The sequence below is a fragment of the Haplochromis burtoni genome, unplaced genomic scaffold (assembly GCF_018398535.1).
Source record: "Haplochromis burtoni strain Fernald_Lab_line unplaced genomic scaffold, NCSU_Asbu1 Contig_138, whole genome shotgun sequence".
NCBI lineage: Eukaryota > Metazoa > Chordata > Actinopteri > Cichliformes > Cichlidae > Haplochromis > Haplochromis burtoni.
The window spans coordinates 1,292,202-1,311,290 of NW_024582499.1; the positions used below are offsets into that span (position 1 = coordinate 1,292,202).

Consider the following 19,089-nt stretch of genomic DNA (forward strand, 5'->3'; position numbering starts at 1 on the left):
GAGTCCTTCGACCTTCATATTTTACTGTCCGCATCTTTGTTGTGTGTACGAGGTTTCACCTGATTTGTCGTGTGGTCTGAGAGTTCATATTCCTGAAACGTTTCCAGTAACTTTTTGACATTTCAGCGACTGAGGTTCATCCTCGTTGGTTTATTTTCTCCCAGATTTAAAGGAGCTTTTCAAATTTCTTTGAAGTAGTCTTCTTACACATGAGTTACTCCCTTCTCTAAGTCTTTTAATCTTTCCACATGGTTGAACACTGTGAAATTATCATTGTTATTTTTCTTATTGTATCAACTGGGGTTCTTCCTGGCTAAAAATGTGCCTTTTGATTGCACTTAAGCACGACTGGGCCCCCTGGTCGTATGTAAAAGCTGCATAATGATGAGACACAGAGTCTTTGTTACTTTATTCGACTGAAATCTCTGCATTTATTGGTATTTTTAGCCCTTTGAGAGACACAAAGGCATTTAATTTAAAATTTAATTTAAAAAGTAGTTTTTTTTTGTCACTGTCCATTTTTGACTTTTGGTGGATGAAACATTTTATAAATAAGAGAAATCCTGATCGGGCTCACGTAGCTGCCACTTGTGTGAGTTTATAGCTTTCCCCTGCAACCCATGTCTAAGATTCACAGCTGAATTATCTTTAATACTTTTGTCAGCAAACTAAATGTCAATATACTCTTTCTTTTACCATCAGGTCTGATGACCTCTGTAACCTTCAGACTCTGGATGCTGACAGCAGGGTACCCACAGCACTCCCACAGACCGCTCTGCCACCCCATGAAAGCACTCCAGACACAACCACGCCGCATGGAAACGCGTTAGCATGTCCAGAAGATCCCAGAAGCACTCCAGACACAACAACACTACACGAAAACATGTCAGTATCTCCAGAAGATCCCAGAAGCACTCCAGAAGTAACCATACTGCACAAAAGCGCATCAAAATCTCCAGAATATCCCAGAAGCGCTTCAGACACAACCACACTACACGAAAACATGTCAACATCGCCAGATGATCCTAGAAGCACTCCAGAAGTAACCACGCCACATGAAAACACCTCAGCATGCTCAGAAGATCCCTATGAAACCACCATGGCACCCCACCAAGAACCTCCACAGGAGCCCATACGAACACCCCCGTTAACCACTGAAATCACAGCGCTGAATGCTCCCCGTACGCCGTCACCACCTCCCCTCCAGATCTCATCACCATTTCTAGGCACAATAATTTCCCCCGAGGAACCCCTGGTACCTCCTCAAACTGCCCTCAGCAGCTATAAGTTTTGCAACCGGTCACCTCCTGCAGCTTCTCCACATTCTCCTCACAGTCCCAGCCAACCACTGCCAACTGTTACTCAGAGTAATAATACCCAGGATTCCTCCAGATCGCCTCACAGAACTCTTCAGTCCGTCACAGCAGACGGTCAAACAGAGCTCTACAAATCGCCTCCTACCTCACCGCACACGGTTACCCACAATGCCTCTAAGTCCCCGTCAGTGTCTGCTACGCATCCTGCCAAAGCTCCTCCCACTCCTCCATTAAGCCCCTCCCAACCCGATCCTTACCTGCTTACCTCAGTGACCTTTACGTCCAGTGTCTCCTCCCACCTGTACTCCCCCCTCTGCTCCTCCTCCCCCTCTTTCATGCGCTCTCTCGACTCTCTGGGACCTCCCATTAGCCTTCCTCCCATGATGCCAACGGCAACCCATCAACTGACCTCACCTCCTCCAGCTATGACCCCGCCCCCTCCAGAGTTAACCCCACCCCCAGCCCAGCTGTTGGGCTCTGATGATGAGGAGCAGGAGGACCCGTCTGATTACTGTAAAGGTGAGAATTTATCAGAGAAACCTCAGGAGTCCATACTGGATCCCTGCAACAGTAAAGATCTGTCGTGGGTTTAAAATCAAATAAAAGCTCTGGTTTCTTCTCTTTCTGTGCGCTCCAGGTGGATACTACCCTGTGGATATTGGCGATCTGTTTAACGGGAGGTACCACGTGGTCAGGAAACTAGGCTGGGGACACTTTTCCACCGTCTGGCTCTGCTGGGATCTGCAGTAGGCACACATGATGTTTTGAAGACAGTTCGTTGGCTTTTTGCACGGTTTCTGTTGTCACATGATCTGAATGTGTGTCTGATTCAGGAAGAAGCGTTTTGTGGCGCTGAAAGTGGTGAAGAGCGCTCCTCATTACACTGAGACGGCTCTGGACGAGATCAAACTGCTGCGATGTGTGAGTGTTTGCTCTCTTATGCTTTCTCTAAACAACGGCAACAACGTGGGCTGTGGCTCAGGTAACCAGAGTGTCTGTCCTTCCAGGTGAGAGACAGCGACCCCTCTGACCCCTACAGAGAAACCATCGTCCAGCTCATTGATGACTTCAAGATCTCTGGAGTCAATGGAGTGCGTATCCTTTAACCAAGTTTTCTAATTTCTTTTTAAAAAGATTTATTTTTCCATCTTTCAGAATGACGCTACACGCTAATTAGTGGTCAATATAAAAAATGACCCCCTTGTTTGTAATTTGAAAGTTCACCTCCAGCATTTCCCATGTAGCTTTTTCATACTGGAAAGCTGACCAGTCGCTGTTGTTGTGATTCATTGAATCATTCAGCGGCTGTGCCACAGTCTGGCCCTGCAGTGGGACAGACATGAAGACCTGTGTTATCCTTTCATTGTCCGTGGATATACACCACAGTGTTTCGGATCGACACAATCCTGAGCCCTGTTACTGCAAATGTGAAAAGTCACAGGTCTTTCGTTGCACAGTTGTGAACAGGAATCCTTCCTCTTCGCCCTTAAGGTCGGTAGATTAAAGACATCGAGAAGAAGAAGAAGAAGCTGAGAATGAATTAAACTCTTTGCTGTACTTTCCTGATTATTATCAATGAAGAATTTTTATATTTGTTGAGGTATTTTAAGGTGGTGTTGTGTAAATCTACGCGGGCTGAAGACATCATATCAAAGCAAATCTGCTGGTTCTGTTCTGGAGATTCACCAGCACACGAAGAACCGGTTAGCGAGCCGCTATACGAAGCTCAGCGAGGCTGCAGAGCAGGACAGATCCATCCGTGAAGGAGACTTGCTGGAGAGGAAGCTGATTATGTTTTTCCATTCGTTTTTACCAAGTAGACTTGGTACTTGTGTGGTACTGTTTAATAATTAATTTTAGAAAGAGTGGGCTGTTAGTTTCCTCAGCCGTTCTCAGATGTCTGTATGGTTCTGGAAGTTTTGGGTCACCAGCTCTTAAAGTGGATCATCAAGTCAAACTACATGGGACTTCCTCTGGCCTGTGTCAAGGCCATCATCAGACAGGTAGCGCATGCAAACACAGATCTATACAGTGTATATATACAGTGACTTGGACTTGCTGACCCGCACGGACTCGGCTGTGCGCTTGCAGGTGCTGCAGGGTCTGGATTACCTCCACACCAAGTGTAAGATCATCCACACTGACATCAAACCAGAGAACATCCTGCTGGAGGTTGATGAGGTTTACGTCAGGAGATTGGCAGCTGAAGCTACTATCTGGCAGAGAGCTGGAGCCCCACCCCCTTCTGGATCATCAGGTAATCAGCTGCTATGTGATTGGTCGGAACTAGGAAGCGTTAGTGTCTCTTTTTAAGTGTCAGGAACCTGCTAATGAAGCTTTTGTCAAGTGTTTTCCAATCAAAGTGAGAAATCGATCAGTGAGCTCAGTGATCAGTGAGAAACAGAAATGTTTAATGCTAAGACGTGTTACACACAGTTACTGGGAGCTGTGGTTTCCACTCCATCCAGAGAGACATCTACCTGCCTGTCTGCTTTCTGAGCTGTCTCCTTCTCCTTTCTTACACAGCTCTAACTGCACTGTTTCTCCTGTCTCTCTGTTTTCCTCCTTTTCTTCTTCCTGTTTCTGCCGTTTCCTCCCTGTTTGTCTGTCCCTGTGTGTCTCTCTCTCTAGTTAGCACGGCTCCCAGGGATCTAGAGGTAAGTTTCCAGATGTGATGCCTACTGTATTCAAGTGCAACCTCTAAACACCTAGGTCAGGGGTGGCCAACTCCAGGCCTCCAGAGCCGGTGTCCTGCAGGTTTTAGATGTGTCCTGGATCCAACACAGCTGATTCAAATGGCTAAATTACCTCCTCAACATTTCTTGAAGTTCTCCAGAGGCCTGGTAATGAACTAATCATTTGATTCAGGTGTGTTGACCCAGGGTGTTATCTAAAGCCTGCAGGACACCGGCTCTCAAGGCCTGGAGTTGGCCACCCCTGACCTAGGATATCTTTCCTTTATCTGGCTTCAAATACCCTAAAATCATCAATCAGGCTAAGCAGTCACGTGGAGATTATCGGCTTGATACGTTTAGTTAGAATCACCACAAACTCCAGTGGCAATTGTTTGGCAGTATGTAGTCGACTGGAAACATGGAAAGGTCTACTAGCATATTTTTATATGCAGGTATAGTGTAAAAAAGCACTGTATTGATGTGTGAGTGTAAAACAGTGTGAGTGGCCAGTAAAACTGGAAAGCCCTGGAACCAGTCCTGTTAAAACCAGAAAAAAAGTCAGACTGTGTGAATTATTAGACTGATCGGTATCACCGTTCCAACACTGAGGCACAGCAAGATCATTTTTAAAATAATTATTCTTCAGCTCGTGTTGAAATGTGAGAGCAGGGGAGAGCAGGCATATACAAAAGTAATAAATGTAGAAGCTCCCTTATTCATGAGGTCGCCACAGCAGGTAGCTTCACACCAGGGACCTTTTGCATGTTACACTATGGAGCCACAAGTAGGTAAAAAGTTCACAATCAACCTGGTAATACGCTGGTGTGCAACTAAAAGGGTTTGCTGTTTTTATATGGTTTTTTATTTTTATTTATATTTTTATATATGGAGCAAAATGGCTCTAAGATTACTTGCTGCCAGTGGGACAGAAATTTAGGCAGGAATTATGTTTTCACTTCTGCTGAGTACTGTATCTCTCACTGAAGCTAATCAGGAATGAAAAATTATTTGGGTCTCAAAAAACTGGAGAAACTCCTTCTGTGAGCATTATATGTGCTGCATACCTGCAAAGAAGGGGTGGGGAACTCCAGCCTCGAGGGCCGGTGTCCTGCAGGTTTTAGATCTCACCCTGGGTCAACACACCTGAATCAAATGATTAGTTCATTACCAGACATGTTGAGGAGGTAATTTAGCCATTTGAATCAGCTGTGTTGGATCAGGGATATATCTAAACCCTGCAGGACAGCGACCTTTGAGGCCTGGAGTTCTCCCACTCCTGCTCTAAGGTATCTCAAACAGGATAAGTTATCCTGCTGCTGTTCTCTCATAAGAACTGCGTTTGTGACACTGAAAAGATGAGTTCAAACCTGAAGTTACCTCACTCAGCCTCAGATCCTGCCTTGTAGTACAGGTATCAGATACGTTATAGCTGTAGTAAACTATTGCAAGCTGATTGGCCGAAGGTCAAGAAAAGGAACTGTGTGCATGGGTGTGTGTTGTCAGTAACAACAGGCGTGTGTTTGAGCGTCTTGATTACAGAAACATAAAATTGTTACTGTTGTTGTTGAAGCCTCACTGTCCCGCTGCCTGTCTCGCCCTGTGTGCGCGCAGATCGGAAAACTTTCTAAAAACAAGAAGAAGAAGTTGAAAAGAAAAGCAAAGCGACAGCAGAAGTTGTTAGAGGAGAGGCTGTTTGATATACAGGTACAGTAGCACTGCAGTAATAGTACTGTGAAACATGCTGCACCAGTCCTCCAGCAGTACTGCAGGGTTAACTCTTCTGTTTGTGTGTTCAGAGGATGGAGGAAGACGATGGTGTGCTGCAGGCTGAGGATGCAGACAGTATCGGTGAGTGTGACCGTTAGTAAAGGCCGAAGTAGAATTTGTTGTCTAACACAGTATAAATACGGTGTTTCTTTGTTCTTAGGCTCTCTGGTTGTCAATGGCAACACGTCCTGCTCTATAGCCAATAGCAAAACCAGCCCAGAGTCCAACTGCTCTTGGTTTGAGGATGGGTGTAACGGCCACGCCCCCGGACGGTTCTCAAGTCCCGCTTCTGGCCTATCAGGGTTCTCCAGCTCAGTGATGTCAGCAACGTCTGAATCGGCACTTTCTACTCAGTCCGGATACTCGAGTGGACGAGAAGGTTGGACATGCTCACACGTTTCAATTTAATACTTCGCCTTTAGTCATCGTTTGTAGTCTGTTTTTGTAGCAACTGAGAGATTTTTGGCCCATTCTCCCTAGAAAGACTTCCAGTTTTATATTTCACTACTATCTTTCTCACACTGCTCTAAGTTATTCTACAGATTTTAGGATAAAGAGCAGGTTCTGATCAGGGGACTGAGGACCAGCCCAGGGAGGCATCCCCTACAATGATATGATGATGAAGCAAAGGAGTTGTTCTACTCTTAGCTCCTCCCACAGATCTTTCAGAGGAAGCTGATTTGTGCTCCTTGTATCAAAGGGATCCTCAGACTCAACAATTCAGACAGCCCACTGTCCCCAAAATTCTATCCAAAAATGTTCTGTACACAGCATAAGCTAACCACACTTGATGGGACTTCTTCAGCTCAATGGTTGGTTAGGGAACTCTGAACTGGAGGTGGAACGTGGCCCATTTGTACTCTCAGAGTCCTGTAATCTCTGCCAAATGAAAGTTTAAATCTCCTGGACTGGGACCTCTGCCAAACGCTCCCACTCCACCCTCGCTATATGCTTTAGTATGCCAGACATGCTCCCCCACCTCATGATCCTACTCGCCGCCGAGTGGTGATCTTTTGACAGTTTGGCTCGTCTTCATCCAAACAGCTGAAAGAGTTACAGCCACAGGTCCGATGATGCAGTCAGAAAATCTAGAATTGAGTGGCAGCCTAGGATGTCCTGTTGCTAACTGGACTCATGATGAACATGCTAATGCTCAAACATGGTGTTATGGGCAAACTAATCCAATAATAGAGCACCACCACCCCGGACCACCAGGTTTGTCCACGTGACCACTGAAGCCACCCAGCAGAAGTTCTTCCAGCACCTCACTCAGTGTCTGCAAATTAGCCAAATCCTTCTAACTGCTGCATTAACACAAACAGCAGTTAAGCCAATCAGGTTTAACTGATTTTCCTTTTTTTTAAATTTCAGCATTCAGCGCCTCCGACTTTGTCCTGAGTCCTCTGGATTCCCAGAACGCAGACAAGATCAGAGTGAAGATCGCTGATCTGGGAAATGCATGCTGGGTGGTGAGAATCCTTTTTCACGGTCATCTCTTCCTCTCGTTTATTTTCCCGTCAGACCAATCAGACGGCTCCTCTCTCTTTTCCCGTCTTATGTCTCTTTTCCAGCACAAACACTTCACAGAGGACATTCAGACCAGACAGTACAGAGCTCTGGAGGTTCTGATTGGAGCAGAGTACGGACCCCCGGCTGACATCTGGAGCACTGCCTGCATGGTACACGTACTCACTGGTGCAAAATACATAGACATGCTTTACATGCGGGATTTTCCCCAGTCTGACTGTTACAGCATATTCATCAGACCATTGTTGTATGTAACCATTAAATATTGTCCCTGTATATAAATAAATAGGCCTTTTATTTCGAAAGCAATTCTCTAAAATAAACGAGATGAGAGCAGTGGTGTGTGTGAAACAACTCTGCCTAAACTCTGTGTTTTATACACGGTCCCTGCACGATCCCATTTCCATTAAAGTCATCTGATCTGGATAATTTGATGAAGATTGTTTGTTTCAAGGTTGATCTGACAGATTGTTTATGAAATGCAGTTTCTACCCATCTGGCAACAAATAAAAGTTGCTGATCTGTGTTTTTCTGTTATTCTGACTGGTTTGAGGGTCACACAGTAATGGGAGTGTTGGCTGTCACTGCACAAAATGATGCTCAGAAGAGATTTTGCAAGTCTCAGATTTGGTGTGGTGGTGTCAATTCAGTTCAATTTTATTTATACAGCGCCAAATCACAACAAAAGTCGCCTCAAGGCGCTTTATATTGTACAGTAGATACAGAGAAAAACCCAACAATCATATGACCCCCTATGAGCAGCACTTTGGCGACAGTGGGAAGGAAAAACTCCCTTTTAACAGGAAGAAACCTCCGGCAGAACCAGGCTCAGGGAGGGGCGGGGCCATCTGCTGCGACCAGTTGGGGTGAGAGAAGGAAGACAGGATAAAGACATGCTGTGGAAGAGAGACAGAGGTTAATAACAGATATGATTCAATGCAGAGAGGTCTGTTAATACATAGTGAGTGAGAAAGGTGACTGGAAAGGAAAAACTCAATGCATCATGGGAATCCCCGGCAGCCTACGTCTATTGCAGCATAACTAAGGGAGGATTCAGGGTCACCTGGTCCAGCCCTAACTATATGCTTTAGCAAAAAGGAAAGTTTAAGCCTAATCTTGAAAGTAGAGATAGTGTCTGTCTCCCGAATCCAAACTGGAAGCTGGTTCCACAGAAGAGGGGCCTGAAAACTGAAGGCTCTGCCTCCCATTCTACTCTAAATACTCTAGGAACAAATGGGAGGGAGAGCCTTTCTCTTTTCAGAAAGACATCTACTGTGATAAAGTCTACTCTCCTGCTGTGTAATCAATTATTGTAAATGTTATCAGGAAATCATCAGACAGCAGAGGGTTTTCAGGAAACACTGTTAAATGTTCAGTTTCTATGCCATATGTTAAAACAAGATCTAGAGTGAGATTAAAGTGGTGGGTGGGTTCTTTTACATTTTGAGAGAAGCCAATTGAGTCTAATAACAGATTAAATGCCATGTTGAGGCTGTCATTTTTAGCATCTACATGGATGTTAAAATCACCCACAATAATTATTTTATCTGAGCTCAGAACTAAATCTGATAAAAAGTCTGAGAAATCAGACAAACTCTGTAAGGCCCAGGTGGACGATAGATGATAACAAGTAAGACTGGTTTCTGAGTTTCACAGCTGGGGTGGACGAGGCTAAGCATCAGGCTTGCAAGTGAATTAAAAGTCTGTCTGGGTCTTTGGTTGATTAACAGGCTGGTGTGAAAAATTGCTGCCACGCCGCCCCCTCGGCCTGTGCTTCGAGGTTTCTGGTAGAATGACTCGGGGGTGCTGATTCATTTAAACTAACATAATCATCCTGCTGCAACCAGGTTTCTGTAAGGCAGAGTAAACTGTGTAAACTGTACTGCGAGCTCGGTCCTGAGACGTTTTGCTTTAGGCAAATTCAAATTCACTTGGTATTCTTATAGGTGCAGGCAGCAGACCTTCTGATTGCGTGCACTGATCTATGCAGAGAATGTACACACCGTGTGTCCTTCATCTGTGTTTCCCTGACAAGTTATTGATGTGTGATTCAGTCAGTGGTCACATGATTAAATGAATCATTGATTTTGGTGTTTCAGGCGTTTGAGCTGGCAACAGGAGATTACCTGTTCGAGCCCCATTCAGGAGAAGACTACACCAGAGATGAAGGTACTACTGCACAGCTGGCAGTACACTCAGCTGTACCACCCACACACACACAGTACTGTAGTGTTAGACTGACTGTGTTTACACTACCTCAGTGTGACTTTTCACTGTGTGTTCAGATCACATCGCTCACATCATCGAGCTGCTGGGGCCGATTCCTTTGCCCTTCGCTTTGTCTGGCAGGTACTCCAGAGAGTACTTCAGCAGGAGAGGTGAGACAGTTTACCTTCAGTGATCCTAAACTGTAGAGAAAGGGGGGGGAAGTTGGAACTCTTGTTGCAGATGGTAAAGCTTGGGAGTTTTTCTGTCCTCCTTATTCAGTGAACCTGGTTGTTTTTAAAACCAGATGCCTCTCTTCCTGTCTCAGGTGACCTGCGTCACATCTCCAACCTGAAGCCGTGGGGTCTGTTCGAGGTTCTGCTGGAGAAGTACGAGTGGCCACTGGACCAGGCGGCTCAGTTTAGTGACTTCCTGCTGACCATGTTGGAGCTGCAGCCTGAGCGGAGGGCGACGGCGGCGGAGTGCCTGCAGCACCCGTGGCTGCAGACATAGATGCGCACGCAGCCTCAGGGGCTGCACGCAGAGACAGTCGGCGGTCGGGGAGGGTTGGATGCGTCTGTTGAGCTCACATAATGTGGGAAATTGTTATCTTGATCATGTGTCTGCGCTGATTCCTGAAGTAACTGGATGATTGATTGATTGGCTGAGGCTGGATCCAAACTGAATCGGAGTCCTCACGTCTCATATGTGAGTATTTTAATATGTTCAGTATAATTTCTGATAGAAAACTCCAGTTCTTCCAAGTTTCTCTTTTTTCTACATCGAACTTAAACCTGCGTCTCCTGCTGACTTGTTGTGGGACTTCCTGTGCGACTTCCTGTGCTTAAATAAGAGTCAGGTGGACTTGAGTCCGAACAGGTGATGCAGCAGTAAACACAGCCTGTTTCTAAAGACCAGTTTAACCAACATGCAGTCTTTATTGATGTGTCCACTGAAGCGAAATAAGCTGTACTCTTCCTCCTTTGATCTTCCTGTGTTGATTAAGTTTGACTGTGCGGAGGTGAGTTTTTTGCCCTCCCCGAGGTCAAACGTCAGCGATCAGGGCCGCCCTGCTCCTAACTTTTATCAGCCGCTCGCAGACGTTTTTATCTCTTTATGCACACCTCACAAAAGTCTGCATTTTTGCAGGCTTTGCTTGAGGATATTAGCGTAGTGTTGTGACGTTAAATATAGTTTTAGTGTTAATAAGCATGGGAAATGACGTTTAGTGTGTTGGTTTGCGGCAGAAGGAAATGCAGAACTGAATCAGAGCACATCAAAGTTCCTTATATTAAGAATTTTAAAAAAATGTAAATTTTAATATTTATTAGTTACGTTTCATTCACTGTAAGCGAACGACACCAGTGAATGCCAGTGAAGTGTGTGAGGGCGTTTGATGAGCGAGAGGATTTTGTTTTGTGTGTTTGCTGCGTTGGCACCTTTGTGTCGACTTTACTCCAGAGTTTGGATCTGTTATTAGTCACAAAATGACGGGAAAGTTAAAGCTGGGCTCGCGTCCTAATCTGCTTCATCCTTGTCTGTCACTTTCAGTAAAGCAAGGATATCTTTGCTCTGAACCTTTTGCCTTTGCTGTTCTTCCTCCCGCAGTTTTCTAAGCAATCCACTGCTTTCAGCCTTTTTTTTTATTTTTTAAATTAAATATAAAACTATGCTGAAATGCTACAATGAGCCTCGCCGGTGTTGACGAAGCCTTACGGTGGAAACATTTGGATTCAGCCTCAGTCTTCTCACCTCTGCTGACCTTTGGCTCGGTTGAATGAGCGAGTTTTAAGTTTCCTTCCTGCACTTTGTCTCTGTCCCGGTCACTCAGCTGCATTTCTCTGATTTCTGCTGAGTTCATATTTAACTGTCCCTTTGTCACTTCCTGCTGAACCTGTGAGATGATGACTATTGATTACTGATCAGAGACTTCTAGGACTCGTGAATCTCCCTGATGACTTTTGTTTAGATGAGCACACTGTAGCTTCCCGACAACAGTTGACCCCCACCCACCCACCCCGCCCACAGTATTATTGATGATGGTATTGATCTTTGTAGCTGAAGGTCAAACTGAATTGTCCTCTGATGACCTCTGACCTCCCCTGTTCACCTGCCCTCACCTCTTTCTATGTTCATATGATAAATAGTGCCTTGAAATAACCCCACCCCCTCCTCCCCATCACATTGATATAATAAGGTTGTTTTTTTCTACATGTCAGTGTGGAATGTTTATTCTGTGAAAATAAAGATGAACGAACACTCACCTGACTTTTAGTTGAAGCTTTATTGATCACTTGCAGTATATGCTGGGTTACTGCTGTTTATCACCTCCTTTATATGCATTAATTATTTCATGGCTAATTCTGACTTTTTAAAATCAGTCATTAGAAGAAAAACCTGAAACTGAAGACGTTGCCTTTGATTGAAGCCGTTCTCACTGCTTTATAACCTCCTGAGATGACGAGAGACATCTGCTTAAATTGAAGGGGAGCCTGCTTTTAAACACAAATCAGTGTACAAGAAGCCGGGGCTGATTCTGTGTCAGAGCCGGATTTAGCTGCTGATGGGCCTGTGGCAGAAACTGATCCTGGGAAAACACCACTTGCAGCTGCATTACATTCCAACTGTGGTGGGCTGGTTAAGGCCACGCTCACACAGGCCCAGTTACCGATCAGTGACCCCCCCCCCTCCCTCCCTATTTGGGGAAAAACGTGTATTCCCCAGCTGGTTGGTGAGAACTGCAACTGGTTGCAGAGAAAGACACGGGCCAGAAGTTGCTGTGAGTAGTTCGACTACAGGTGCCTGTAGACCAAGCTGCTCGTGTTCACTCAAAACAATGCTTGCATTTCGAGCAGACGCATTTGCAGTTGACTCTGCTCGCTGCTAAAAATATATTTTTTTCCTTTAATGCAAAGTCAAGCTGCACAGAGCAAATAAGGAGAGCAGGAGTTCTGGCACATAGAGGCAGTCTATATTTCAAATTACGACCCCACGCAGACTGAAATTCCAGCTGAGCGAAAGCTTGAACAAAGCTGTCGGATGTGAACCTGGTGTGTTCCCGTAGAGAGGCTCATCAGCTCGATGTCATCCATGCAGTGGTGCACAGCACAGAGGACCAGTTTCTTAAACGCAGTATGAAGCCGTCTGCGAACTGTTCCTGAGCTAACCTGAAGGCCACATAAAGTTTGGAGGTCTGTAGCGATCGACCCCGCTCTGATTTTACCACCTCATGGCTGAGTTGCTGTCATTCCCAATCACTTCCACTTTGCTATAATCCCACTAACAGCTGACTGGAGTATTTAGTAATGAGGAAACTTCACTGGACTTGTTGCACAGGTGGCATCCAATCACGGTACCACGCTGGGGTCCCTTTCACAAATGTTTGCAGAAGCAGTCGGCATACCTGGGTGCTTGATTCTATACGCCTGTAGCCATGGAAGTGATTGGAACACCTGAGTTCAGTGATTGGCTGGGTGAGTGAATACTTTTGGCAACATAGTTAATGAAAACGAGTTCACTGGACTCAGGTGGTCTCCACAAACCTGAAGCAACTGCACGAACCTCTGAAGGCTAAAGTCTGTCTGACCCAGTACTAGTAAGATGTATAATTCTATATGTTGTGATGTACAGTATAGCGACAGCACTGCGTATGGTCAAAGTGTTTAATAATAATAATAAAAAATTCATCCACAGGAAGCAGAGTGACTCCGGTTTAAGGACATCGTCCTCGTCCACCTGCTCCAGACTGAACGTCCCAGCAGGCGGCCGACAAACAGCACGCCTTTCTGAGCCTGCAGGACCCTTTCAGTCTGGAGCAGGTGGAGGCTGAGGCCCAGCTTTCACTAAAAAGTCTCTTCCTGTAGGTCAAAGGTCGGCTGCTTCAGTCTCTCAGTTTAACAGTTCATCCTAAAATCTTCACTTCTTCTTCCTCACCACCGTCCAGCCATCTTCTTCATCCTGAGTAGGAGGGGGAGGAGGAGGATGTGTCCTGCTGACCGATGGACCAGACGCTTCACACTCCATCTCCTGCACACACAAACAACCATCACTCAACCCGGGTGATTTCATTATCTATATATATATAAAAAGTTCCCACCTGAAGCCCTCAGTCAGCTGTGTCTTCATACTATGAATGAGCCCCTGACGTACACGGGGCGGGGCCATATTTGGCTTTTTAGTGTCCTGGTTTTTCCAGGAATTTTAAACCTTCATAACTTCATGAAACACATTTGAGTTTTGTTTTAAAACAGCAACCAAATCCATTTTACACCCACTCCACATATCGTAATGTTTTCTGTCTGTTTACGACTATAATATGAGCACAGAAGCAGCACAACTTTACAAACTGACAGAACGAGGATGTAACTGCATCAGAGAAGCTGAAAGATTTTCAAACTACAGTTTCCTTCCATCCATCCGGAGCTGGAGCTGAAAGCAAGACACATACTGGACAGTCCATGGCAAATACTCCGTAATTATGTGATACAGTCATTTTTAAACCACAAAAGGAATCACGGCTAGAAGATCAAAATGGATGCAACACTGCAAAACTCAAACAAAATACACTTTTTGAAGATTTCTGCTCGAGTGGGCGCACAACTGATGGGGCTGCAGGTTTTAACAAAGCCTATAAAATGTAATTCAGGTGTGAAAGATTCAGATTACTCGTTCAAAAAGGTTGAACGTCGCTCAGAGATTCTCAGCGGGAGTGACGGAGATCAAAATCCACAGTCCTGATTCTGACCTGTGTGTGTGTGTGTGTGTGTGTGTGTGTGTGTGTGTCAGGTGAGCCGTACCTGTGCGTCATCGTTGCTCTCTTCATCAGACTGTGTGGGCTGAGCCGTGACCTTTGCCCTTTGACTCTTATTCTGTGTCAGAGTGTTGATGGTGTGTTTGAGCTGCTCCAGTGCCCCCTGCCGCCACTGACCGAACATCTGCAGCAGATTGGCGGACACCTACAAACACACACACACACACACATCACCTTCAGACCAGCACTAAGCGGACGATTCTGTTCATTCCTTCAGTTTTTGTTCGGTGTGGAATAAAATAATAAAACTACTTTAATTGCTGCGCTTTCGTTCAAACAAGTTGACGTCAATGAGGAAACAACTGTGTGGAGAGTTTAGAGGTTTGAACAGTGAAAAGTTGGCCGCTTAAATGTTTACAAGAACAAAGAGCTCAGAGAAACCGAGTCGTCCTGGAAAGCGTCAGGAAAGAAGAAATAACGAGGCTCAAACAAAGCAGAAGAGATCAAACGGAGCCGCTTTAACAGAATCCGCAGCGCTTTTGTTCAAAAGGCAGCAAAACTTCAAAGTGACAGAGAAGCAGGTGTTGTTAAGGTGGATGCTAAATTTGAAGAAAAGCAGCAGGTGTGACTCTTCTCCAGGATGAGACCGACATGAATCTCTGAGGACTCAACGCCAGCTCCAAAAGGACGACCAGGAAACACCCAGGAACAAAAACCGCATAAAGGAAAGAGGAGGCATCAGATAAGAAAAGTGATGAAGCAGCAGGATGGACGGACGGGGTTATGGAAACATCTGGGAGCTCATCATCACACAGTGTTTATGTTCTGCAAACCACAGACTGGCTGAACGCACCACCTCTGCTCGACCATAAAACACGAACAGCCCATTTTCAACCGCGAGTTCTGCATCATTAATCACATCATGGTGAACGCTGCAGCTTCGTTCGTGAGGCAGTACGAGCGCGAGAACTGCCGTGTATTTTCATAAACACAACAAAAAGACTAAACTAAATATTCTCCTGGCGAGAAGAAGAACCGATGAACTCATGCCTCGCTCGTCCTACTGAACTAACTGATGACGACGTTAATAAGACCACGCAGATATAATGCTGACATCAGGAGGCAGGAAGGTGATGAAGATAACCAGAATTTACATGCAGACATGTCATAAACATGTTTTTAGTATAACATCATATCCATGCAGAGAATGAGAAATGTAGCCTCTGATCCCGAGGGTTTACTTTTCTCCACAGAAGACTTAAATATAGTGAAGATGAGTGCATTTTAAAAACAGGATTTAAAAAAGAAACACTGTTGTTGCTGTTGTCTTTGTGTGTGTGTACCTGTGGTAAACTCCCATCATCCACCACTGTATTGAACTCCTGATCCATCAGCTCAGCGATGAAGTCCTCGACTTCGTACTGCTGCAGGTCAGCTGACACACACAGACACACGGAGATGTTAACACAACATCAAAAATGACCCTGAAGCTTTCGCTGTTTAATTAAACGTGGTTCTGCTCCTTATTTCTATTCTTAGACTCCACTAGTAAAGCTCTGCATGGCGCACAGTTCAAAACATCTTAAACTGCTCCTCAGTTCATCCTGTCTGAAATATTATAGATCATCTCCCTTTAAACCAAACTTCTTCTGACAGGCTACGTCTTGCAAACAGAGGGTTTAAACTACAGGTGGGCGGGGTTTCAGCGTCTACAGGCAGAACATATTAAACATACCCTCTTTCTCTGGCATCTTATTGAGGAGCATTTGGAGCAGTCTGAAGCCTTTAGGCTCACATGGGTTGCTTTTACATACATACCTCATTATTTGAGACTTAGGTTTGATGTGAACATGGAGCAGAAAAGAAGGACAACAGGAGCCCTTTAAACCTCTGAGACACACTTGACTGAGTTTCCCTTTAATCAACTTGATATCGACAGAAACTTTGCCTAATTATTTGTCTTTTCTTATGCAACATTAAATGTAATCCATATCTCACGCTGTCCTTTGTCAGATTCAAAGAACAGACTGAACCGTTGGAGGTTCAAAGTCACTTTTATTCATGCATCCTGTTTGCTGCACGAGCTCAAACTGAGACAACCCAGATCACATCTAATGATCACTGAAAGCTTAAACTCGATTTAAAGGGTTCACCCACTTCTAATTAGCACCGTAACAACTACACATACCCACCGTTGTCATGGAAATACTGCTGAACCACATCCACCATCCAATCAGCTTTCTGCTGGCCGTAGACGCCTCCAAACCCGTTATCCACCGCAATCTGTCCCACAAACAGAGATGGTACATTTTATTGCTGTGACTTCACATCATACATAACATCAGATTTCTAATGTTGACTTAAGAATAAACAAGCTAATTAATAAATTCTGATAAACAGAGAATCCTGCGAGATGTTGCAGGCACCCAACTCAAACACATCCTCCCCACACGTCTGTTTAAATTAAGAACACACTGTTTAAGTACACTTTTTTCATATTGCTTGGTCTTGTAATTTTCCAATAAAAACAGTTCATGCTTTGTGCATGAACTGTGTTGACTCCACCACCCAGCATCCAGACTCCCACACTCCAAGCTCTACCTGCATTCTGCTGAAGTAATGAATCATTTTGAAACATTTAAAAAGATGAACTATCCAAAGGTCAAAGTTCATCACCTTCTTTTGGTTGCCCCCTTTAGGGATCGCCACAGCAGATCATCTGTCTACAGTCACACCAACTCTCTGCATGTGCTGCTTCACTACATCGCTGAATCGAATCCTTGTCTTCAAATTGTCCTCCTGCATTGCAGCTCCATCTTTACACATCCGAACTGAGCTCCACGCTTCAATAAATAACACTCATCTTGGCCAAGAAGGACTGGATTGATGATGATGTGGGTACAGTAAGGCAGAATCATGAAGATACTTCCAAAACAGGTCTTCTGTTTATTTGATATAAAACTGCTTTCTAAATCCTGCCGACTACAGTCTACTTAGCAACATAAAAACAATCACAACACAACGCCCGTGTGCCAAAAAGTGATTCCCGGTATTTACACTTCCATAAAAAAGACATTTTGACCTACAATATGTGAGATATATGTGAACTGTCTCCCTCATGTATGATATCAAGTCATCTTGAGCCACAAACAACATTCCTCTCACAAGGTAGAAGTCGCCGTCAGTTTGTGGCAGAGTGACTTTTGTATTTATCTTTTATTTATCCAGTTAAAAGGTCCCGCTGCCATAAAAATGCTCTGTGTAGGTCTGTGATTTGGTTTAACAGAACATAAGCTCCTCACGTGAGAAGCTGTTAGCATGTTAGCATCATATCGGTTATCGTTGAATCAGTAACCCGTCTGGGTATCAGCTGGACCCGTCTGCCTGCCGCTCAGGAGGCACTCGATCGGCTCTAACTCACCTGAAGAACCGGCCAGGTTTGAAGAACCGCTCGGACTCCCTCCGTGAAGACCTCACGTGAAGCCGCGGAGGCCGCCATGTTGGGTCTGACAGACGGAAGGAGCCGAGTGCAGAAACAGAGATCAGACAGAAGCGATCGTTCAGGAAAAGCGTGCTCCTTCCAATCGAAACGGGACTGTGACAAAAAGCTAAAGAAATAAACAGACATGCATGTAAACTCTGAACTGCTCTAATTGTCAGGTTCATCAAGGTGCTGGAAACTTTCCGTCCATGTTGACATTATTGTACTGTGGAGGCCCAGGAGTGCCAAAAGGAATTAAATAAATACATCATTAAAAAATGAATTGAATGTGTCAATAATTAATTAAATATATCATTAATTAAAATGCCATCAATTAAATACAACTGAAAATAAATAATTAAATGTTTTAAATGAAATGAATGGCCATTTAATTAATTATTGAAATATTTATTTAATTAATTAATTCCAATTTTAAATAATTAATGAAACATTTAATTCATTATTTAATTAATCAGTTTTGCCACTCCCAGCTCTCCACAATTGTCCATGATGTCATGTCCTTTTCTACCACAACCAGAAACCGGTTTAAGATGATTTTAGCTTTGTGACATTGTATGTTAGCCTGGTATCAGAACACGGGCACACTGTGGTCATAAATGGATGAACATGACATGGAAGATCTAAGGTTTTACAGATTATGTAACCATTTATGTAACTGAAGGAATGTCTTCCACTAGGAAGACCATTGACTAACCGCACTTACTTTTAAATAACAAATGAGAAAAGGAGAAACACGTAAACTCTCATAGACTGTATATAAATGATGGATGTAGCTGCTGGTTTCCACTGTTGTCATTTTAGTTTTGTTTTTTTTTAAACCAGACATTACACACACAGGAGACTGCTCAACTGTTATTGTATGGTGGCCCTGAGAGTTCAAATGGACTGCAACTTTTAAAAAAAACACACACCAGCAAATAGGAAAATGCTGCAAAAGCACACAAAACACAAAGGAAATAGAAAAAGACAGCAACAAAAAACTGAGGAAAAAAATCAGGAAAGAAAACAGAAGCGTTTCTTGGGAAACAGAAACTTGACTGAACGCCGGGGGAAGTGACACGCTAACAGTAAACAGTAACAAACGTGTGTGTAGAGTATTAAACGAATAATGTGATTAAATCACTCATTGCCTTACATCCTTAGATCTCACAACACTAATGAACCCTCTGCTTCTTTTGAACGTGCCTCACTGCAGTTCTTTGCAGCTGTTCAGTCAAATGTCCCAGAAACACTTCCATTTTCTTTCCTGATTTTTTTAAAGCTTTTGCAGCATTTTTTCTCTTTCCTCTCAGGGTCACCATCATCATCCTTTTCAACACTAATGTAAGATGAATTAACTGGTATGTA

At 44.3% G+C, this 19,089-nt stretch overlaps 2 protein-coding genes across 3 annotated transcripts in view; one reads left to right on the forward strand and one right to left on the reverse strand.

Moving 5' to 3' along the window:
* srpk3 (SRSF protein kinase 3) overlaps positions 1 to 13,027 on the forward strand; it is an 18,370-nt gene extending 5,343 nt beyond the window's left edge. For both annotated transcript variants that reach the window (XM_005931107.3, XM_005931108.3), the window contains exons 3-17: positions 703 to 1,835; positions 1,954 to 2,062; positions 2,150 to 2,237; positions 2,324 to 2,411; positions 3,213 to 3,319; positions 3,408 to 3,573; positions 3,948 to 3,973; positions 5,603 to 5,695; positions 5,788 to 5,839; positions 5,919 to 6,137; positions 7,130 to 7,227; positions 7,330 to 7,437; positions 9,385 to 9,454; positions 9,571 to 9,663; positions 9,819 to 13,027. In XM_005931107.3, the coding sequence (XP_005931169.1) occupies positions 703 to 1,835; positions 1,954 to 2,062; positions 2,150 to 2,237; positions 2,324 to 2,411; positions 3,213 to 3,319; positions 3,408 to 3,573; positions 3,948 to 3,973; positions 5,603 to 5,695; positions 5,788 to 5,839; positions 5,919 to 6,137; positions 7,130 to 7,227; positions 7,330 to 7,437; positions 9,385 to 9,454; positions 9,571 to 9,663; positions 9,819 to 10,003 (2,635 nt within the window). In that variant the 3' untranslated portion in view covers positions 10,004 to 13,027. The remainder of the gene's footprint in view (positions 1 to 702; positions 1,836 to 1,953; positions 2,063 to 2,149; positions 2,238 to 2,323; positions 2,412 to 3,212; positions 3,320 to 3,407; positions 3,574 to 3,947; positions 3,974 to 5,602; positions 5,696 to 5,787; positions 5,840 to 5,918; positions 6,138 to 7,129; positions 7,228 to 7,329; positions 7,438 to 9,384; positions 9,455 to 9,570; positions 9,664 to 9,818) is intronic.
* A 111-nt stretch (positions 13,028 to 13,138) lies between these two features.
* tsr2 (TSR2 ribosome maturation factor) lies at positions 13,139 to 17,785 on the reverse strand. Its single transcript, XM_005931105.3, has 5 exons — positions 17,662 to 17,785; positions 16,433 to 16,523; positions 15,584 to 15,675; positions 14,287 to 14,445; positions 13,139 to 13,516 (listed from the first exon to the last, which is right to left on the reverse strand). Exons 1-5 carry the CDS (start codon positions 17,737 to 17,739, stop codon positions 13,406 to 13,408), a joined length of 531 nt encoding a protein of 176 aa, XP_005931167.2. The 5' UTR covers positions 17,740 to 17,785; the 3' UTR covers positions 13,139 to 13,405.
* Between the last annotated feature and the right edge of the window lie 1,304 nt (positions 17,786 to 19,089).